Genomic DNA, 23,698 nt, shown 5'->3' with positions numbered 1-23,698 from the left:
CCAACATCCACCCCATCCATGAACTGCTGGAGTAAGTGAAGGGTTAGGTCCCTCAGATTCTCAATGGCACAGAGCAACAGAGGAATGTCCAAGGAATCTCTGTGAGGGTCCAGTACTAATAGTGTGGCATAAGCCAGAGGCCTCGAACCAGACCTCATTGCAAGGAACATTCACAAGTAAAGCTGTTTGGGGCAAAAGAGTATACTGTGTGACACACCATGACACACCGTGACACAGCACAGCTTCCATGGCAGGATTCTGTATGTTTGGTTGGTTGGTCGGTTGGTTGAGGTTTGGTTGGTTGAGGTTTGGTTGGTTGGTCGGTTGGTTGTTTTCTCTGGAGGGGAGAAGTTGCAAGGACAGAGGATGATGTGAAGGGACAGGGAGATGAATGGGATTGGAGTGAATGATGTAAAATTCACAAAGAATCAAAGTTTTTTAAAAGTATGCAGAGATTAGATAGATAATAGATGGGTGGGAGGATAGATAGATAGATAGATAATACTAAATACTAAAGAAGGAAGTACCAAGTGCTACTGGAATATAAAATATTGATAACTCCCACATGTTCCTTTGCAGAGCTGAAGGCCAGCAGGGAGTAAGGTGAATATGGGCATATCTATGACCCTGCAACCCCACTCCTAGATACATCCCAGCAGAAATGGATGCATATGTACACCAAGAGAAAGTTAGTGACTATATTGGCTATGAGAGTGACCTTGTTTGTTGGTTGGTTGGGGTTTTTCGTTGTTTGTTTTGTTTTGACTGATTGGCTTTTCAAGACAGAGCTTCTCTTTATAAGAACCTTGGCTGACCTAGAACTAGATATATAAGCTAGGCAGATACCTGCCTCTGCCTCTGGGATTAAAGGTGTGTGCCACCATGCCCTGCTCAGGCTATATTGTTTTTAACAGCAAGAAAACAAGAGATCAGAATTGTGGTTTGTACAATGCAATAATATATAACAATGAAAATCTTCATACGCTGTGCCATTTCTGTCTTCCAATCATAAGAAAATAAAAATATTTTAACAAAAAGCAAAGAAAATATTAAATATTCATATATACCCTACAAGTTTCCTGTTGGAAAGTCAAATTAGAATTAAACTATTAAGAGTTGACATAAGAGGGCACTGTTATTGTCAACATTCATGTCCTCAAAGGTGTATCTAATGACAACTCTCACTTATCTAGCCGGCATTCGATTCTCTTTCCCTAATATAAAAAGGGATAGAATCCAATTAAACCCACTAATACCATAACCTCTGGCTCCAGAAGTCCTGCAGTCCTGCCTGTTGAGGTCACGGATGTCATGCTCAGTGTACATGGACCTGGGAGCAAACGGCTCATTCAAATACAGGGCAAAGCTTTTCAGAGCAGCAGGAACCACCTTAAAGTGGGTAAGCCTAACCTTATTATCCCAACCAACGAACACAGTGCTAATGATGAAAGGTCACTGTGGGCCATCTTTGAGGGTTGTTTTCAAGACAAAGTCTCTCTATATGCATAGGCTGGCCCCAAAGAGACATCCTCCTGCCCCCACCTCATGATTGCTAATATTATAGGCATATGTCATCACCTGGCTTGGTTTGCTTTTTAAATTTTCTTTTCTCTTTAGTTTTTGGTTTTTGAAACAGGATTTCTCTTTGTAGCCCTGGCTGTCCTAGAACTCACAACTCTCTCTGTAGACCAGGCTGGCCTTGAACTCAGAGATCTGCCTGCCTTTGCCTCCTAGGGTTACAGGCATGTGATACTACTGCCCAGCTTAAATTTCCAATTATTAGGTTAGCCAAAATAGTTAGTCAAAAATTACCTGAGTAGACTGTAAATATTGAGAATATTAAGAATCAGTTGACAGTTTGAAATACAATTGTCCTAATTTAAGATTTTTCATTATACTTTCTTAAATAGTTAGGCAATAAGGAGAACTTACCCTTCCCACAAATGGAACAAGGTGATGCTCACACATGGAGAACATATCTATGTCTTTCACGATCACCATCTCGTCATGATCTTCATCAAATATAGCGTCATTCAGGACATCTGGAACCGGGAAAACACAAAATCGGTTAAATACTGAAGGTTAGTAAATATTTTTAAGCTAAAAATGAAAATTAGTTAACTTTCCCTTCTAAGCAAGCTGTCTCTCTTCCTTAATTGATTGAAAACATTCAGGAGAAATGCAGACTTCCAAATGCATTTGTATCCTGAGCTGGGAGGGAGGAGGGGGGAGGGCATGATAAAGTGAGCGGCTGTGCATGGAGGTAAAGGGGGGGTGGGGGCAACTCTTCCCACCACCACACTTCCTAACAAAGATGTACAAAATCCACACACCGGCAAGCTTGGCAAAATTCTCCAAAATTACCAAGGGAAACGTCAAACTTCCTCTAAGTGGTTGCCTTCATAATGAAATAAATCCTATATTCTGTATGTGCATGCCTCTTTAGGGGGCAGCAGTCAGGTAAGCTGTGAACCTCACACATATGGCCAGGCAGACAAGAGACAGTTCAGGCAAGATGCCTTATGTTTAAAGGCTGCACTTGGTAACAATCCCTTCCTCATCTGCAAAGGAGAAGGTTAACCAGAGGATACCCATGGGAGCACTCAGCTCGCTTAACATCCAGTGACAGCAAGAGCATCCTGCCCTGGCTGCAGAAAGATAAAGGGATATGAGCTACAGTCATCTCTGTGATATAGCCACCGTGTTGACAACATTGTATGTAAGTGTCACCTGTCACTGTCACACATGCACAGGAAACCCCTGTTCTCACGGCTTGGTAGACTTGGAAGGATCCAGGGATACCCAGTCCACACAGAACAATAAGACAAGTGTGGGGGATGAGCATGGCTTTGCAGCTGCCCACAGCAATTTTCCCCTCGGAAAGGCAGGCTATGAGTCACGGAGATAGACAAATGCCCACCCCCACTGCCTGACCTTCAAGGGGCTCAGGTACTGAGTCATGCAGAAGCCTCTGTTTCATCAGGTCACTTGGAGTCACCTTGGATTGAGTGGTAGGAGTCACTAGGTGGCCAGCAAGAATGGACATGTGCAGGGTTTAAATACAGACCAGCAGAGACAAGCCCCATCATTCTCTAAGTAAATTGCCCTTCTCCAGCAGCAGTCACCTATGCAGAATACTCTGCCCTAACCTTTGGTTGTATTTCTAAAAGCAATTTAAATATAGCTCCGTGGTGTTCCCAGAAGTACCCTGGATTTCTCCAAGAGTTCAGTATCATGATAAGGCATGGACAGCTCACTAAAATCCTTGAAATCCTTGAGAAATAAACATGAGAGTATAAACACAACAATGCATGTTTCTAAATGAACTAAGGAGAGCAGGGGATGCCAGATATCCATTTTTTCTGGCAAAGGAACAAACTTCTCACGACTACACACGTTAGAGTCAGCCTCAAGCTAGGCTAAGTAGGACCCAGCTTGCTGTTGGACCTTAGGCAAGGCACAGTGGGAAAAATGGCATCTCTACAGTGGAGAAACTCGGTAGGTCAGGGGTGACTCAACCACTTGTAGGACATAATGACATTGGATACCACCTGTGTAGTATTACCCAGAATTTACAACTGTAGTCTAACCATCAGGAAGAGGAACCGGCTACACTTTAAGATCACTTAGGAAGCGTTTTCTAGAGATAAGGGCTCACTAAGTTATCTAGGCTAGACTTGAACCAATCTGCCCAGTTTGGCTGTCCAAATAGCTGGGATGATAAGAGTGTACTGTACCATCAGGCATGGCTCCATGGGCAATGTTTTGAAAAATCATTGAGGTCATAAAAAAAACATGAAAAAGCTGTAAAATTGTCAGAGTAAAAGAGATTAGTGAAAATATGATAGCTAAGTGCAATTAAAACTAAAATCAGAATTTGAATAAAACATGTTGGTTAATATCATTATGCCAATATTGGCTTAAGTGTTAGCAACTGTACCATGGGCATGGGAGACTTTTTTGGTAGAAGATAGTGAGATGGTCTATGAAAACCCTCTGTACTATCTTTGTAATTTTGTCATAAGTCTAAAATTACTTCAAAATTTAAAAAAAGGATGATAGATATCATAGATAGATAGAACTGCCATGTATAACTCAGTGAAAAACGAACTTGGTGAAAAACATACTGACACATAATGGTATGTTAGGTCTCTGCGTGGAATAAAGTCACACAGAAACATGGCCCAGCAATATCAGCCAATGACAAATCACATATGCACTGGTGTCTGAGGAGGCTGTATATCCCAGCCATATCACTCTTCTCAGCTCAGTTTTATGCAATCTGAAGAGATAACCAATTGACAGATTATTGCCCTAGGTGTGAAGTTGTTCAAGGAAAGGCCAAAGTATAGTGGGGGGTGGGGGGTGTACTGGCTAGTTTTGTGTCAACTTGACACAGCTGGAGTTATCACAGAGAAAGGAGCTTCAGTTGAGGAAATGCCTCCATGAGATCCAACTGTAAGGCATTTTCTCAATTAGTGATCAAGGAGGAAAGGCCCCTTGTGGGTGGTGCCATCTCTGGGCTGGTAGTCTTGGGTTCTATAAGAGAGCAGGCTGAGCAAGCCAGGGGAGGCAAGCCAGTAAAGAACATCCCTCCATGGCCTCTGCATCAGCTCCTGCTTTCTGACCTGCTTGAGTTCCAGTCCTGACTTCTTTGGTGATGAACAGCAGCATGGAAGTGTAAGCTGAATAAACCCTTTCCTCCCCAACTTGCTTCTTGGTCATGATGTTTGTGCAGTAATAGAAACCCTGACTAAGAAAGGGGGGGATAGGTGGCTTATGGGGGCAGAGAAGTGAAACAGATTGCAAATTGACAAGGAGAAAATTTGGGGGTTATAGAAAAGATAGAGATCTTTTTTCTTTAATTGTGTGTATGGGGATGGAGTATGTGCTCATGTGAATGCAGACACCTGGAGTCCACAGGAGGACACAGGATCCCCTGGAGCTGGAGTTAGAGGTGCTTGGAATTGAACTTGCGTACTCTGGAAGATCAACAAATGCCCTTGACCACTGGAGCCATCTCCCCAGCCACTCCATGTGGTTTTGACTAGAGATGATATAAATGTTTATATACTCAAAATCAGACCAAGAAGAAGCCTAACTGTCCTCCAAAGGCAATGCTTTGTGTAGAACTGATGCTAGTATTTTACCTATATCACATTTCATTAAAATGAACCCAGACTGTAAACTTGACCTCACCAAGTCATTTTTCTTCAATAATGAAGTTTTCCAGCTATATTTACTTATAGTTTGCTCCCACATATCTGAAAGCTGCCATCTGTGGATAATAAGAACAAAGCTTTATCACAGATTGTTTTAATTTCCTGCCTGCTATCAGCAGCAAGAAGGTAACCCTGGAAACGGGGTTCATAGCATCCTCCTTCCTGCTGCCTGTTAGTCACAACCACAAAGGAAACCAGAACAGCCTCCTGAAGTTGGTCTGTCCACACCACCACTGCCCTTGTCAGGGTTAAGCAATGAAGCAACACGGTTGAGCAGCAGTCCCTCAAGCCTCTTGCCCAGTAGGAATCCTCCTGAAAATACAGTACAGCACACATGTGATGCTCTAAGCCTCTTCTGAAGCAAGGATGTCAGACCCTTCCGTGGGGCCCAGCCACAGTTTCTGTGGGTCTGGGTGGGATTGAGAATCTGATTTCTGAAAAACTCCTAGACACTGGTGATGCTGGTCCATCGCCACTGAGAGCCTGCTGTGGAGCATCTCAGTTGCTACCCAGAACCTTCACATCTCCTACTGCTCCTGCCCAAATATGTATGTGCACACTTAGGACAAACAGACCTGTTTTGCCAGGGAGAAGGGTACACGGGAAAGACACAGGAAACTTCTGTCTTGTTTTTACAGCCATCATTGTTTGGAGCCTGGGAATGGCATTCAAGGCTAGGGTGGGATACTTGATTCATCTTCCATCATGCAAATCTGATGAAAGATGGCTTTGGAGCCTTAAATGAACATCCATCCGAAGGACAAGAAAGATCTAGCAGGGTATATACATCCTGTCTATAAGGGGAAGGAACAATGGAGCCCAGGCAGGTGGGGGCAACACATCCCAGGGCATGGGGACTCGGATCTTGCCCAGAATTAAATCACCTAAAGATGCTATCAAAGATAAGTTTAGCGACAGGCGGTGGTGGTGCACACCTTTAATCCCGGCAATCGGGAGACAGAGGCAAGTGAATCTTTGTGAGTTCAAAGCCAGCCAGAGTTAAGTTCCAAAACAACCAGGGCTACACAGAGTTTTGAAAAAAAAAAACAAACAAAAATAAAAACAAAAAACATCAATGTTCCTGTTTGAGGAAAAAAAAAAATGTGTCACAGGTCTAAGCTTTCCCAGTGTCTCTGACCTCAGAGAAAGTTGGAAGGCCCACAGCACTATGTCATGGGTTCCCTGGTACCACAGTTACCTGTTCTCAAAGCTTAAGTCACAGGATACCAGAAGTGCCCCATCTTTGGGCTTTGGCATTCCATAGTGCCCTTGTAACACCACGCATCAAGACAAAGTTAAACACAGGACTCCTTCAGAACTCAGCGTGGGAGTTCTCTCACACTGCCCGCTAACAATGCAGACACCTCAGGTTCCTTCCCCTCCCCTCCTTCATAGCATTCCAGCACCCTCCAAGCGCCAGCCTTGCACTGGTAATTCACAACTTTAAATCAATAGCCTAAAACAGGTTCAAGGCTCTCTCTTTACTCTGAGCAAAAGAGTCTACTTAGCCTTATCTAAGACTACCCTGCTGCAAACCGGAAGCGAGTGTTCTAAAGCAGAGCTTATAGGTCCATAGGTCCTAGGGACCAGAAATGAGACAGGACCCAGAGCAGATGTCTGGCCGCTACTCTTCTCCACCTGGGATAGAGTCAGCTAGGGGCTTTTACTCACACATGAGTGTTTCAGCTATGTCTCAAACGAGTGGTATCTCTGTGTGCTCAAGATGTCCCTACAGAGCAAAAGCTTCAAGGTTGTTGGACTTTTAATATGGTAACTCAAAGCCCAAAGTGTCTTACATTCTTGAGCCAATTCCATGGTCCTCGCTCACCATGAAAGGGGGAATATATTAAGTACCCAGGGCTTCAGTACCTAGCAAACACAGAAGTGGATGCTCATAGTCATCTATTGGATGGAACACAGGACCCCCAATGGAGGAGCTAGAGAAAGTACCCAAGGAGCTGAAGGGATCTGCAACCCTATAGGTGGAACAACAATATGACCTAAACAGTACCCCCAGAGCTCGTGTATCTAGCTGCATATGTAGAAGAAGATGGCCTAGTCGGCCATCATTGGGAAAGAGGCCCCTTGGTCTTGCAAACTTTATATGCCTCAGTACAGGGGAACGCCAGGGCCAAGAAGTGGGGACGGGTGGGTAGGGGAGCAGGGTGGGGGGAGGGTATAGGGGACTTTCAGGATAGCATTTGAAATGTAAATGAAGAAACTATCTAATAAAAATTTGAAAAAAAAAAAAAGAACCCAGTGCTTTTGTCATTTCTTAATTCTTCTAGAAGGTCAGGTGAGGCAGTACCTACCACCACATGTAAAAGGAAAAGACAACTTTAGACATACCAGTAATAGTACAGCTAACAGGTACAGGGTCATGTGTAAGCTCATCCCTTCCTGTGATCAATACAGTCAAATTTACATTGCTTAATGATGGGGATATGCTTTTGGTTCTTTTTGTTTTGTTTTTCTTTCTTTTTTTTTTTTTTGAAATAGTCTCATGTAACCCTGGTGTCACTTCCCCGAGCATTGGGAGTTATAAGAATGTACCACCATGCCTGGTCACAATAGGGCTACGCTCTGTGAAACGAATCATGAAGCACTTTATCTCCATATGAACACCATGGAGTATCCTCACACAACTTACACACTTACATATTACATGATGCTAATGGTGTGTATATTTACATGTTTATACATGCAGTCTATTGTTTTTAAGGCCACAGAAAACAAAACACAAGGATAAAGCATAGACAGATCAACAGAATGGCGGATAGAAGGCGGGGGCTCTGCAGGTACAACACGGCAGACTTCCAAAGTGAAAGGCAGGAGTCCACCCTGAAACAACAATCACATTTCACAGAGCCACTCTGGAGCACAGCGGCTTACTCTTAGTCAAGGACTGGTGCTGCACATGGTTTGTATGGCTATGCTCCTAACCTACTGGGAGCACAGGAGCTTGGCATACATTGGTAGTGGGTTCTCCTGATCAACAGGGGTTTGTTTTGTTTTGTTTTTGCTGCTCCATTACAATCTTGTGGGGTCACTGCAATATATGCAAGTGATGCTGAAGTCCTGGGAGGCACAGAGCTGCCTGTGCTTCTATTTCTCTCTGATTCCAGGGCACGCTCAGTGGTGTGTGTGTGTGTGTGTGTGTGTGTGTGTGTGTGTGTGTGTGTGTGTGTTTGTGTATGAGTGTGTGTGTGTGAGTTTGTGTGTGAGTTTGTGTATGAGTGTGTGTGTGTGTGTGTGTGTGTGTGTGTGTGTGTGTGTGTGTGTGTGTGTGGTTTTGCCATGACTGCTTATGTAGAGAGAGTTCTGTTAGAGCTTGGTCAGTGTTTCTCACACTGGTCTACTCCCTCACAATGGCTAGTTGGGACATTAAATGAAACCTCAATGCTTTTGTTTTGAAATTTGTATGGTCCAAAACCCAGAACTGAGCTGTAAGCCCCTTCTAGGCTGCCTGTGTGGCCCTCATTTGTCCTCTCCCAGAACCTAGTGCCTGAGCCTAGGCAGCCCCAGTCTCCTACCGTTACCCACCTCTGCTCCCCTCATATTCTATCATCCTCCTGAGTTCATCAGGGACCCTCTGGAGAAGCTGTCCCAGCCTCACGCTCCTATAATCGTGAGGAATTTTTACAAAAGCAAGAATTTTATAATCCAAATTACATTTCCTTATAACATCTCCTTATTATCAAATCTGTTACCTGAGACAGAACTGCAGCCAGGCGATGATGGCACATGACTTTAGTCCTGGCACTGAGGAAGCAGAAGCAAGTGGGTCTCTGTGGGGAAACTTTGCTAATTAACGTTGAAGTCCACCATGACCAGATAGCCTCTTTGCTCGGGGCAATATGGGAGACTCCCATCTCCTTCTCTGGTCTAGTCTAGTCTAGTCTAATCTGATGTAGACCCCCACCCCATATATATCTCTACCTGAGGGACATCACGTTGCATCATAGTTTATAGGACCAGTTTCCTTCCTCCTAACAAAACCTGTCAGCCAGCACCCCCAGCCAATGACCTTGCCCATCCTGGATGTTCCTACCCTCAGTCCCCCAAAACTTTAGTCACCCTAAGAAAAGTTGATCTGCCTACTGAGTGTGGGTCCAGTGTGGCTTATTCACTGTATGTACTCACAGGGCTTCTGAACCCCACCCCTACCCCATTCAAAACCTCTACTCCCTCTGCCCTCGTGGACTGTGTGGGCAGCGGTCCACTAGAGCAGGGAGACCCTTTTGTACCTCACTCACACCAGTGCATTACGCGAACCTTGTTCACTGGATTGTCTGGGGTGACGTGGGCTCATATCCACAATATTTGGTATACGGTAGTAAGTTGGTGGGGGTGGGGTGGGGAACTAGGATATAGGGCAGGGATACATACAGTTGCATGTCTGCTTCAATTAGCAGATGCTGCAGATCCACACAGTATAAAATACTATACAACCAAACATCCGCCTTTACAGGTTGTTATTCTTCTAAGCAGTAGGTAACTTTTCCTGGGTTTCATTCTTTCTAGTGTACTAGATCCAGAAATTTAGTGTGATGCCCTGCGTTCTCTTTTCTTTGACTTAACATTGGTTTCTGAAAGAATCTTTGCTACCTAAAACCTGCAGTCTGTTTTATGGCAACACTGGATAATGGCTTTTTGAAACTGAGGGGGAAAAATTGGAGCATCTGTAAACAGAAATGCCAAATTATTGATAGTCATCGTTGCTGCTTCACATTAGTATGAGACTGATGCAGAAGGAAGCCCATTCTTCGTGTTCAGTGCTGGGGATGGGGTGGGGAGGGTAGAAAGGGTGCTTTTTCTTAAAACGAAAATAATTACTGCTATTTTAAATTTTCCTGATTATTGAATGTGAGACCCTCTAACATGACTTGAGAAGCTGTACACATAGGCAGAGTCATTTTCCTATTTACATTCTTTGTTTGTTTGGGGGAAATTGGTAGGTGTCTAATTACTGTTCACTTCATTGTTGTATTGCAGTAAAAGATTTAAAAAAAAATAAAGAACAGGGAGACTCATGGGTCTCTATGAGTTTTAGGCTAGCCTAGTCTACATTGTGGAACTCTCAGAAGGAAGGAAGGAAGGAAGGAAGGAAGGAAGGAAGGAAGGCAGGAAGGAAGGAAGGAAGGAAGGAAAGAGAGAGAGAAGAGAGGGAGGGAGAGAGAGAGAAAGGACGGAAGAGGTTGGTTATGTTGAGTTATTTTGTAGTAAAAACAATTAAAATTGGATAAACGAATGCTTTAAAATTTTTGTTTTGCTGAAAATGCTTTCTTCCAGAGTATATTAAATATTTGAGTTTTTCTTGTATTTATAATTTTGTGGGAGCTTATTGTTTTTAAGTCAAGTAATCGAGAACTGGCAGTGTTTGCCAGACCTGGGATTTGCTTGGGCTCTTAAGAGTCAAAGTTTCTTTTCCTTTTTATTGTATACCTTGCAAAGTTTTCCTAATATTTACATATTGGTGTTCAGACATTTTTCTTTGGTGAAGCATGCATTTCTTCTATCCGTGGTCCCTGGTTAATGTTAACAGCTGAGCACCCTGGCACTGCTAACTGCTTCCTTCCTGGACAGCTTCTTCAGCTTGAAGGGCTTGCATAATGCCCATCAGTCATAGACTGGGGAGACTCAAGACTGGAACATACGAAGTGGTTCTGAGTCACCAACCCCCAACAACACACCAGTGACCTTACCAGCGGGACTTGGGCGTGTGGCTTTAATTAAAGAAACAACTGCTTGCCCAGCTTTTGCTTTGGCTCTCGATGGGGGACAGAAGCCAACACGGAAGCAGTCCAAGGTTCTGGGCTGTTGCATGGTAACTGTGCTTTAAGACACTGCTGTGGACCAAGGACTTCTCCGGCATATGTTTACTGGGAAGCAGTGTAAACGGCAAGAATAGACACAGCAGCTGCTGCTGCAAGACTGGACCCCCTGTCTGTCTCACGGTGCTAAGTGGAGAACCAGAAGCAACTGGGCTGACAGAACCGGCAACAGACTGGAATAGATTGAGCCCTGAGCAGTCCACTGAGGAGCTAGTCTCGGTTGGACAACGCTGCTAGGGCTGTGTGGCGCAGCATCAGAGCCTGCATGGAGTGACTTCAGGAGGAGCTGGCAGGCAGGCTTGATTACAGGGCTGGGCATAGTTCATACTCTTGCCATTTTCTACATACAGTGGATGGTGAGATGAGCCTGGAGCTCTCTCTGAGCTACGTACAGTGGCTGTCACAGTATTTTTAACTTATTTGAAAATCCAAGCATGTTCTTAAAAAATTAAAAATATCAAAGTAAGCCGGGCGTGGTGGCGCACGCCTTTAATCCCAGCACTCGGGAGGCAGAGGCAGGCGGATTTCTGAGTTCGAGGCCAGCCTGGTCTACAAAGTGAGCTCCAGGACAGCCAGAGCTATAAAGAGAAACCCTGTCTCGAAAAACAAAAAAAAAAAAAAAAAATATATCAAAGTACAGTTGACCCATGAAGTTAAACTGTGTTAATTCATTTATGTATGGGTTGCTTAGGATATTGGTGACAATTTGGGGTGGGAGGACATCAGAATCAGGTAGCTTAGCAACATTTGTAAAATGAAGGTATGTATAGAATACATCCCGACAGTCGTCTGCTCTAATCATTTTCTATCATGAAATATGCATAAATCCATTTTTAAAGTAAATACCTGGGGTAGAGAGGAAGCTTAGTTGGTGAAGTGCTGGCCGTACAAGCCTCAGGACTCAGTTCAGATCCCTCAGAACATAAACCATTGGGCACGGGAGCCATAACCGGCGCTGGGATGCTGTTGGGGATTGGCCTGTTGCTACATATTGCAATGCTAGGTGTGGTCCCTAAGGCCTGGTTGCCCCAAAGACAAGAAGAGTCCACTCTTAGGCCCAAGTGACACTATGTGACCTGGCCCCTCCCCCAAGTTATTTCTGATTGGTGAATAAAGATGCCTACAGCCAACAGCTGTGCAGAATTGAGGTAGGCCGGCTTGGGGCTCCCAGGCTTGGGGTAGGAGGAGACCACGAGGAGAGAGAGAAGGTGGAAAAAGGAGAAAGACACCATGAGTTAGGAGTCAAGAAAGCATGGCCATGAGGACTGGCCAACTGGAGTTAAAATGAAACTATGTAAGGACTTAACTCAGGGTTATCAGTCGGAAATAGACTTTAATAGCATAGAGGGTAGATATCTGTCCAGCACTAGTACTTTATTATAAACATAAAGGTCATGTGGGTCATTTATCCGGGAAATGAATGATCAAAGACAGGGTAGACACCCTGGGTTGAAATTAAATATTTTCTACAATAGGAAGGTAGAGGCAGGAGGATTTCCAGGGACTTGCTAGCCATCTAGCCAAACAGTGAGCTGCAAGTTCAGGGAGAGACACTGCCCCAGTTATCCAGGGCACTAAGTCAGTGGGAACCCCTGGCCTCCACATACATGCATATGTATGCATATACATTACATGTGCACAGAGTGCAACTTCCTCTAGACTTATGTAGCATAGCACACACTGTGCTGCTTGTAATCAAATATAAATAAATATTTCAGTATAAAGTCATAATTGAAAAAGCATCAACTGTTGGGCTGGTCATACTAGCAGGTGGTAGGGCTCTTAACTAGCATGCATGCAGCCCCAGGTCCAATGTCTGACACCACATACTAGTTAACTGTAGAACTACCGTGATTTCATAGCTGCCTTTCACTGCTACTGTCTGTCTCATCTGCTAATATTCTTGAGCAGTTCCTCTCTGTTATAAGTTGTATCTATAACACGGTAAAAACGATCTTTTAGTTTATAAATGTTTTTGCTACATAGAATACATAACACATGACTAGTGCATTAATCTGTTTGCTATTAGCAAGGCTGCCTGCCAATAGCAGATTATCATCTTCAGAAGACTTGAAAGTTACACATGAACTGATTCTACAGGGGCTGGTGCCCGACACTAGCATTGCCCAGTGACAGCTGTGGCATGCTGCAGAGCATTTCTAGCCTCACCCATATCCCTCACTAAACTACAAGGCAATAGGTATTTAAGTCATTTCTATGCAGTACCTAAACTTGAATATATATATCATGATTTCTTATGGTCTCAATAATATAGTATCAAACTTCTGTATGTTTGCCAAGCCAACAAAAGACCAATGTATCTACAGGTAGGACCTGTGTGCTTCTGTGTGGAGAGTGAGGACAATCACAGAGCCCTTTGGAATCAGCCCCATTTATAAACTAAAATTTACTTCGCTTTAAACACCTTGGCAGCTTCCAGCGATGTGGTTCACGTTTCTCCCACCACTTTCCAGCATCACATCTGACATTATCAGCTCCATTGTCATCAGCCCACTGCCCAGGGCGTGAGCGGGGAATGTGTCTTCCCAGCTTATCACGTGACTCCCCTTGTGATGGTATCCAACACATGAAAATTCTTAGTGGACGTCTGTCACATTTTATGGTTTCTAGATTAAGCCATGATCAAGTAGTCTTCTATTACACAAATAGACATCTGAAAATCATAGCTTTTTTATGTTTTAAAGCTTTGTGTACTTTTAAAATTTTTACCAGAGTTATACAGCTCCTTTTTAAAGGGACACAAGAGTTCCGCTTAGAATTTCAACTAATAAATTTAAGGACCAAAGATCATTAGTCCGTCCTTTCTAGTAAATACCAGATCTAGGCAGTCACCAACAGATCCTAAATCGGTAGGTGACAGGCTGGCTGGAAACTCTAATTGACGAGATCAGCTGAGACACTTTAGGCTGACTGAGCTTAATGCCAGAAAAGAAAGACATTTGCTTAGCTTCCCCAGAGAGAATCCCATGCTTCCTTCTATGCAACAGTCTTACCTACACTTGAAAGTTTTTGTTTTGAAAGAAAGAGCAAGCTTCTCAATCTGATAATTAGTGCAATACAAGAAACAACGGGCTCACGAAAGACTAAATCTTGGGAATAAAATAAGCAAAGGCTGACATGGTAGATTCTGCAGAACTAATGGGCCGTTTCTTCAGCAACTAAAAAGTCAAATGTGAGAGACCTAGAAGATGCTTAAGGATGGGTGGGACTGGAGAGATGGCTCAGCGGTTAAGAGCACCGACTGCTCTTCTAGGTCCTGAGCTCAAATCCCAGCAACCACATGGTGGCTCACAACCACCTATTGGTGGAGAATCTACCAGAAACATCTCCCTTCACATAACACGGAATTAGGATCCAAGCAATCCAGATTCCTAATTGCAAAACCAGTAATTAGACATCAGCCCTCTCCTGGTCAATTCTGGTACCGCAACCTTATTCACCGAAACACTAAACTCAAAGGCAAACCTGGAGAGATGCCAGGGTGTGGAGGAGTTTCTAGAGCCAGACAAAGCAAACAGCAGGACAAGAAAGGAGAGGAAGAAAGCCAAGTAAATTAGTACGACACTGTCATCAACTGAAAGCCAGGTCACATCAGTGCTCCTGATCCTCTCAGCTCTGCTGCTTGTCAGCCACCATCTGGAGCAAGTCTTCCCTGAGCCGTGTTTCCTTGTCTACAACATGGGAATATTACATGCTCTATAGGGCTATTATGAAGAGAAAGCAAGGTGACACCTGTCAAGGGCTCAGGGAGGGCTCAAGTCAGCAGGCAAAGACATCAGGCAGTCAAGGCAGCATTGAAGCCCCCTTCATGCTGTCATCTCCCGGCACTGACCAAGCGCCCTCCCTACCGGCTATCATCTCTCTTCTCTCCCCCAGGACTGGCTGTGTTTCCTCTAAAGGCCCTCCCGGGAGGGCTTGAACCGTGTCCAGCTTCACTCATTCTTTTCTCAGCACTCTGCACAATGCCTGGAACACAGTAAGTGCCTCCAAGCCTGGTGGTACAAACGCTCAATCTCAGCGCTCAAGAGGCAGAGGCTGGTGGGTCTCGGGGAGTTCCAGGCCAGCCAGGGCTACACAGAGAGACCCTGTCTCAGATAAATAATTAAACAAGTAAATAGAAACACTGGTAAAATTCCCAGTTCATCTCATGAATAACTCTTTAGTACTGCTTTGGGTTGAATTGTACTCTACCAAGAAAATGCTGTTGAAGATCTGGGTGCCTCTGAATATGATTTTACTACGTAAGGTGATGCTCCAGGTGTAACTCCACAAATTCAGGAGAGGCGCACTACAACATGAATCCTCAGCAGCAGCATCCAGAGACAACAAAAGCAAGGACGCTGCCAGGGGTAGAGATTGGAGCCAGTGATGGCTTCAAACCAAGAAAGATGGACTGAGTTCTACAACCAGAAACTGGGAGGAGGCATGGAAGGTCTCCAGTATAGTTTCAGAGGAAGCTAGGGTTTGCTAGCTCATTTTCAGACTTGGCATCCAGGGCTGTAAAATCCCCAGCTTAAATCCCCAGCTGTGGTACTTTTCTTTGGCAGCCTGAGAAACTAGTATCAGTAGCAATGCTGTGGTAGTGGTTAAATGAGAATGCTTTGCCCCGCCCCCACATAGGCTCATGTTTAAATGCTTGGTCCCCAGTTCGTGGAAACTCTTTGGAAGGATTAGGAGGTGTGGCCTTGTTGGAGAAAGTGTGACACTGGGTGTAGGCTTGGCGATTAAGAGCCCATGTCAGGACCAGTCTGTTAGGGTGTTTGTCTGTCTGCCTCCTCCCCCTCTCTCTGCCTCCAGAGAGAAACCAGCTATTGCTCTAGTACCATGTCTGCCTGCCTGCTGCTACACTCACTGCCATGATGGTCATGGATTCACCCTCTGAAGCTATAAAGCTAACACTTAAATTTCCTTTATGAATTGCCTTGGTCATGGTGTCTTCATGACAGAAAAGCTTGTCTGTCATTCCAGTGTTGCATGCAGTACCTGTACCTCCCCATTTCTGGCTTTTCTCCCCTTGTCTTGACAGCTCTGATCTACATAAACTACTGTAGCAACAGCTTTCTTGTTTCCTCTTTATTCAGTGTTCTTCCTGATAACAAATATGCTCTATTTAATAATTCACTAACAAAATTAACAGAAGTTATTAGTGAGTCAAGATTTAAATGAGCTACATATTCATGTTTATTCAGTGACATTTCAGCCCTTAAGATGAACTGGTGTGTGTGTGTGTGTGTGTGTGTGTGTGTGTGTGTGTGTGTGTGTGTGTGATGTCATTCCCTCAGTTCCTCATCTCTTAAGACAGTCTCTCCACCATGAACCTGGAGCCTGCCAGTTTGGCTAGACTAGGTAGCCAGGTAGCCAGCAAGCCCCAGGGATCCTGTCTCTACCTCCTCAGTACTAAGATAAACACAAGTATGCTACCTTGCCTTGCTTTCTTATATGGGTACTGGGAATCAAACTTGGGTCTTAACGGTTATTCAGTAAGCACATTATCAACTGAACCATCTCCACAGGCCCTATAATACATATTTCTAAAACAAGGGCATGAATTACCTTTCGTCCATGATACAGGAGCGTGTACTATTCTTCTAGAGGACCCATGTTCAGACCCTAGCACTCACAACTGCCTACTACTACAGCCTCAAGGAATGTGATGCCCTCTTCTGGCTTCGTGTGTGCGTGTGCTCTCACTCGCTCCCTCCTCCCCTCTCGCTTACATATAATTAAAAAGTAAAATAAATCAAGAATTTTATTCTTATCTACCTTGACACTTTAGCTGTCACCGTTTGTATTCCATCAGTTGTCTTAGGGTTTTACTGCTGTGAAAAGACACCATGACCACAGCAACTCCTATTTATAAAGAAAAACATTCCACTGGGGCTGGGTTCCAGTTTGAGGTTTAGTCCATTATTGTCATTGCAGAAAGCATGGCTGCATGCAGGAAGACATAGTGCTGGAAGAGCCAAGAGTCCTACATCTTGATCTGCAGGCAGGACACTGTGTGCCACACTGGGTATAGCTTGAGCATAGGAGACCTCAATGCCTGCCCCATAGTGATCCACTTCCTATTAAGGCCATGCCTCTTAGTAGTGCCTTTTCTATGGGCCAAGCATTCAAACACAAGTCTATGAGGGCTATACCTATTCCAACCACCATATTTCACTCCCTAGCCCCCATAGACTTGTAGCCATAACATAATGCAAAATGTATTTAGTCCAACTTTAAAAGTCCCCATGGGTCCCCAGGTTCAACAGTATTTAAAAGTCCAAAGTTCAAAGTCTCTTCTGAGTTCATGAAATCTCATAACTGTAGTCCCCTTTAAAATCACAATAAAAAAGCAGATCACATACTTCCAAGAGGAAGAAGCATGTTGCTGTCAACAAAGCTAAAAAGAACTGGAGATCTGGAGAGCTGACAGACATGGAGATGCAGTTTTGAGTTTGTCCGGTATTTCCTCACCGTGTCCCTTTTTTTATTTCTGGAATGGCAATTATATCCTGCGCCACTATATGCTGGAAGTATGTGGGGAAGACCCTACTTCCATCTTGTGAAAAGGAATTAAAAGAACAGTTTAGGTCAAGGTGTGGTTGTAAACACCGTTAATCCCAGAGGCTTGCAGGTCTTTGGGTTCAAGGTCAGACTGGTGTACAGAACAGGTTCCAGGACAGGCAAACTAGACAGAAAGTTGGTTTAGATGCTATTAAGAGAGCAGGCCATGTTCTAATCCCAGAAAGCAGCAGAACTTGGCAGCTTTAGCCACGCAGTTCTGGCTTTAGAGTCAATGATAGAAGGGGTTATAGAATTGCCCACATAAAGACACCTGACCTTTATGTTTATAATAAAGTATAATAAATAATAAATATATTATAACATTTAGGAAATTGTTACTTTTTTGGAAAAATTAGGGTTTTTTTTTTCTTTTTTCTTTTTTCTTTTTTTTTTTTTTGTACACTGTAGCTGTCTCCAGACACTCCAGAAGAGGGCACCAGATCTCGTTACGGATGGTTGTGAGCCACCATGTGGTTGCTGGGATTTGAACTCTGGACCTTCGGAAGAGCAGTCGGGTGCTCTTACCCACTGAGCCATCTCACCAGCCCTTGGTTTTTTCAAGACAGGGTTTCTCTGTGTAGCCCTGGCTGTCCTGGAACTCACTCTGTAGACCAGGCTGACCTTGAACTCATAAATTCGCCTGCCTCTGCCTCCCAAGTGCTGGAATTAAAGGCGGTGTGCCACCATGCCCGGCCGGTTTGGTTTTTTATCAAGAATCCAGCATGGACGGGGAGAGGCTCACAAGCCCCATGCCTAAGTCTCTATCTCAGTTGATGGCTTCTTGGGGAGAGTCAGTTTCTTTACAGATGTTACTCCCAGCAGGCCACAGTCCAGTGGATGGTCACATAACCAGGAGCATATGGACGCTATAGGTTTCACAAATTCAAATTTATAAATATACATTTATTAAAACATAAATATAAAAATTTAAAGGCAGAAAGTTGGGAAGGGGAGGGCAGGAAGGAAGAGTGGGGCACAGAAGGATAAAAGAAAATTTGGAGGGGTGAGGCGGGAATCTGATCTAAATACATTGTATATATGAATGGAACTCTTTGTTGTTTCTGTGTAGCCCTGGTGGTCCTTGGGACTCACTCCCTAGACCAGGCTGGCCTCGAACTCAGATCTGCAAACCTCTGGTAAGATTAAAGGTGTGCTGCTATCACCACTCAGGTATGAATAGAATTCTTGAACTAATAAAAACATATTTAAAACTAAACATTTAGGGGAGAGATGGTTCAGTGGTTAAGAGCACTAGGTGTTCTTCCAGAGGACCTGGGTTCAATTCCCAGCACCTATGTGGCAACTCACAACTCCAATTCCAAGAGCTCCAATCCCACATACAGACATACATGTAGGCAAAATACAAAGGCATATGAAATAAAAATAAATACAAGTTATAAAAAAACTAGGTTATTAAACATTTAATCTTTACTATACTTTGTTACATGTGACAAGTTGATCTTACTCAGTCCACACCTCTCTCTGTCCACATGCCTGGTAGAAAAGTGCACTGATTCATCTTGCTCTATTGCAACATAAGGAAGTGTCTACCAACCAGCGGCTGACTACCTGCTTCCCACCATGTGTAACGTCCCACTTAGCTTCCTCATGTGGATAAAAGAATGACACTTCATGTCAAAGTTCAAAGTTACCCAAGGCCATTCCATTGAGGCAGCCACAGAGTAGCTCACACCTTTAATCTCTTCATTCCAGAGGCAGAGGCAGGAAGATCTCCTAGTTCTACACTAGTCTGGTTTACCTATATATCTGGCTCCATGCCAGCAAAAACTATATTTAAAAAAAAAAAAGCCAGGCGTGGTGGCGCATGCCTTTAATCCCAGAGGCAGAGGCAGGCGGATTTCTGAGTTCGAGGCCAGCCTGGTCTACAAAGTGAGTTCCAGGACAGTCAGGGCTACACAGAGAAACCCTGTCTCAGAAACACACACACACACACTCAATTGATGGCAATCAAAAAATGTTCAAATAATCAATGACTTTTATTGAGGTAGAATATCTACAACCACTCTGGAAATCAGTCTGGCGGTTCCTCAGAAAATTGGACATAGTACTACCGGAGGATCCAGCAACACCTCTCCTAGGCATATATCCAGAAGATGTCCCAACCGGTAAAAAGGACACATGCTCCACTATGTTCATAGCAGCCTTATTTATAATAGCCAGAAGCTGGAAAGAACCCAGATGCCCCTCAACAGAGGAATGGATACAGAAAATGTGGTACATTTACACAATGGAGTACTACTCAGCTATTAAAAATAATGAATTTATGAAATTCCTAGGCAAATGGATGGACCTGGAGGGCATCATCCTGAGTGAGGTAACCCAATCACAAAAGAACTCACACAATATGTACTCACTGATAAGTGGATATTAGCCCAGAAACTTAGAATACCCAAGATATAAGATACAATTTGCTAAACGCATGAAACTCAAGAAGAATGAAGACCAAAGTGTGGACACTTTGCCCCTTCTTAGAATTGGGAACAAAACACCCATGGAAGGAGTTACAGAGACAAAATTTGGAGCTGTGACAAAAGGATGGACCATCTAGTGATTGCCATATCCAGGGATCCATCCCATAATCAGCTTCCAAACGCTGACACCATTGCATATACTAGCAAGATTTTGCTGAAAGGACCCAGATATAGCTGTCTCTTGTGAGACTAGGCCGGGGCCTAGCAAACACAGAAGTGGATGCTCACAGTCAGCTATTGGATGGATCACAGGGCCCCCAATGGAGGAGCTAGAGAAAGTACCCAAGGAGCTAAAGGGATCTGCAACCCTATAGGTGGAACAACATTATGAACTAACCAGTACCCCGGAGCTCGTGTCTCTAGCTGCATATGTATCAAAAGATGGCCTAGCCGGCCATCACTGGAAAGAGAGGCCCATTGGACTTGCAAACTTTATATGCCCCAGTACAGGGGAACGCCAGGGCCAAAAAGGGGGAGTGGGGGGGTAGGGGAGTGGGGGTGGGTATGGGGGACTTTTGGGATAGCATTGGAAATGTAAATGAGAAAAATACCTAATAAAAAAAAGAATATCTATAAAATTCTTCATCTTAACCATTTGTAAAGCATACAGTTCAACAGTAATTACGATGCTATGTAACTATCACCTCTGTCTAATTTCTATCACTAGAAAAGGAAACCCCATAGCCATTAAGCTGTCACTAGCCCTGTCTTCTCAGCTGACAGACAAATCCTGTCTCTAGGTCAATGGACTTCCTATAAATTGGAGTCGGGGGGGTGCTTTGGAGTCCTTAGACTCCTTTAGCTGAATCTCAGCTCCTGAGTAAGCCTGTGACAATCATTCTCAAAGCAGGCTAGAAGCTCCTCTCCCTGGGAGTAATGAGATGGGCAGGAGGGAGGGGCTCAGCTGAAGGATGCCAGTGAGGACCACCTTTTATGTCTAAAAGAGGCAGAGTGGACAAGGCTCTGTCAAGACACTCCTCCTGGTTACACCCTGGACAGTCAAACACATTAACACTCCCAAATATTGAATTCTCAGAAAAAAAAATCTCAGTGACTATTTGTTCTTCAGTCTTTGCATTTTCAAACTCTGCTTTTGAGATCCAAACTTTCATCATCAAATAAGTGTAAAATGGTGAAACTCAGACTCAGAACTAGATCTGGGCCCACTTCCTCGAATTACTAGGAAATAGTTTCGTTTCCTTTGGGGCCCCACCCTTCTCAGGCTCTGATCTCCCACCCTTCCTTTGAGGTCGAGGAAGGTTTGGCAGAAATAATTGTTCTTTCTAGGACGGGTCCCCATGCTCTCAATGCCTTCAGGAACAGACAGGATTACTACCTTTCAAAGCAGTATGGTTTTTGGTTTTTTGGTTTTTCCCCCATGCGTAATGGTGGAAGCAAAGAAACACGTCACAGAGATGCCCAGATGTAAACTGGAAATGAGGCCTTTGAACTCAGCCAAAGGAACCAGCGCTTCTCTTTTATAAAGGCCAACACTGCTTAACCAAATAGGCAGCAAGGCCCTACTTTCCACTTCCTCTTCGCCCTGCCTCTGTACCCACAGCAACTGCCTCATCACTGGCTGGAAAAGACTTGCTGCCAGCAGGCTCAGACTTCGGATTTTAGGCGGCGGGGGTGGGGGTGGGGGCTAGGAGGGCAAAAGCATGGAATCCCAGGTCCAGTGAACTTCAACCATCAGAGTATCAGCGCGGGGTGGGGTGGAGTGTCCCTTTATTCTTTGAGGGAGCAAGCATTAAAGACTTTCAGCAATGATACTAGCTCAAGAAAAGTCCACACCTCAAACTGCTAGTAAGTCCGAATCCAGAATTGTGCCAAATTTTGGTGTAAAGTCCTAAGCTAGAGTAGTTGGATGCAAATTCCAGTTCTCTGAAGTTCCCCACCCCATTACAAGTAACTAACTTTACTAGGCTCACGGGGTGTAACGGAAACCTGGCTTCACCCAAAAGCGCTGGATCTCAGACTGATGAAAGACGCGTCCCATCAACAAGTGTCCACGGGATCCTTGCAGGGGAACGGTGGATGCTGCACGTGCCTAATCGCGTTCTGAGCGCTGGGGTAAGAGGGTCTCACATCCCTTCCTGCCCCGGAGTTCAGTGTAGTCAGTGGCTATGCATTCACCCTCCCCAGAGCCCTGAGTGCCAGCCACAGGACCCAGGAGGGACCCTCGCCTCGGCCAGGTGGAGGCTCTGGGGCCACAGCTGGGACCGGGACCTGACAACTTGGCTCCCTGCGCCAAAAGTGAAGCAACTCGGGAAAGTTCCCGGAGCTGCCCCCGCTTCCTGAAGCCGCCTCCCGGCGCCCAGCACACCCCGGCGCACGCACGGACCTGAGATGGTCTCCTGGTATCCCTTGGTGAAGTACTGCATGGCGGTGGCCGCCCTCCAGGGCGTCTTGAGCAGCCCCTGCCGCTGGGGGTCCTCGCCCAGCGAGCGCAGAATGGACGAGTAAGCGGCCGCCAGTTTGGGGAGGTTCACCTGGTTTTCCTCCTCGCTGCGGTGCCGCCCTGCCTTCCAGGCGTCGGTTGGCTGTGCGCCCTTGGCCTCGGGCGGCCGGGACTTGTCGGCAGGCGGGCTGGCCCCGGGCCGCGGCAGCTCCCGCTCGGAGAACCCATTGGTGCACCTGACTCCCCGCGGCTTCTCCATGGACCCGGCGCGAATGCTCCCGAGACACCCTGGGGTGCTAACAAGCGCTGCGGCTCAGCTTAGCCGGCGGCCGTAACCTGTGGCCGTCACCCGGACTGGGGCTCAGCACCTAGGGACACTCTCGGAGACTATGGGCAGGCGCCAGCTGGGAAGCCCCGCCGCGCCTCTCTTTTATGGCAGGGCGACTCTGCCGGCGCCGCGAGATATTCTCATTGGCCGGAGCCTCTTGCGTCATGGATCTCGCCCCGCCCCTGAGACCCGCCCTCCTGGGTGGCCCCTAAACCCCCGCAGTTACACAAGACAAGCTTCTGGTTAGACCCCCTCGATTTATAAAGGGAAGAACTGAGTCTACAAAAAGACAAGAATCCGGGGAGCTGGAACCTCCGAGATAGAAACACCGATTCTCCCTCACTTTCCCCGGAAAAAGGGGGCGTGTTCGCAAAAAAAAAAAAAAAAAAAAAATGCTGTGGTCTAGTTGCCCTGAGAAAGATGAGCTAACTAACAGGTGACCTTGCTGGGGCAGGCAGGGTGGAGCAAATATGCTGGTCATAAGCAACCTTGTGCTCTTTTTTAAATATTTTTTTTCTTTTTAGCTTTTTTTTTTTTTCGAGATTACAATTAACTTCCTGTCTGCTTTCCCTTTCCTCCTTCCAAACCTTCCCAAATACCTTCCCACACACACACACACACCTTGCTCTCTTTTAAATTCAGTCTCTTTTTTAACAGTTCTTATGTATGTGTGTGTGTGTGTGTGTGTGTTTCTAAATATATAAATACAACTGCTCAGTCTGGTTAATGTCTCTTGTGTGTATACATTTTCAGGGCTAATCTGGTATTGGTGTTCTCTTTCCTAGGGAAGATTAGCTCAGCCTAAGCATTCCTCGGTCACCTGTGGCTCTTTGTCTAGGGTGAGGCCTCAT

At 45.1% G+C, this 23,698-nt stretch overlaps 1 protein-coding gene across 1 annotated transcript in view; it reads right to left on the bottom strand.

The window, feature by feature from the left end:
* Gch1 (GTP cyclohydrolase 1) overlaps positions 1–22,937 on the bottom strand; it is a 36,168-nt gene extending 13,231 nt beyond the window's left edge. The window contains exons 1-2 of the mRNA XM_021182170.2: positions 22,463–22,937; positions 1,933–2,042 (exon numbers count right to left, since the gene is read on the bottom strand). Of these exons, the coding sequence (XP_021037829.1) occupies positions 1,933–2,042; positions 22,463–22,778 (426 nt within the window). The 5' untranslated portion in view covers positions 22,779–22,937. The remainder of the gene's footprint in view (positions 1–1,932; positions 2,043–22,462) is intronic.
* Between the last annotated feature and the right edge of the window lie 761 nt (positions 22,938–23,698).

This window comes from Mus caroli, unplaced genomic scaffold, assembly GCF_978045245.1.
Source record: "Mus caroli unplaced genomic scaffold, Mus_caroli_1 scaffold_12, whole genome shotgun sequence".
Lineage (NCBI taxonomy): Eukaryota > Metazoa > Chordata > Mammalia > Rodentia > Muridae > Mus > Mus caroli.
The sequence above is the reverse complement of the archived record's forward strand: the minus strand, read 5'-3'. Positions and strand labels throughout refer to the sequence as shown.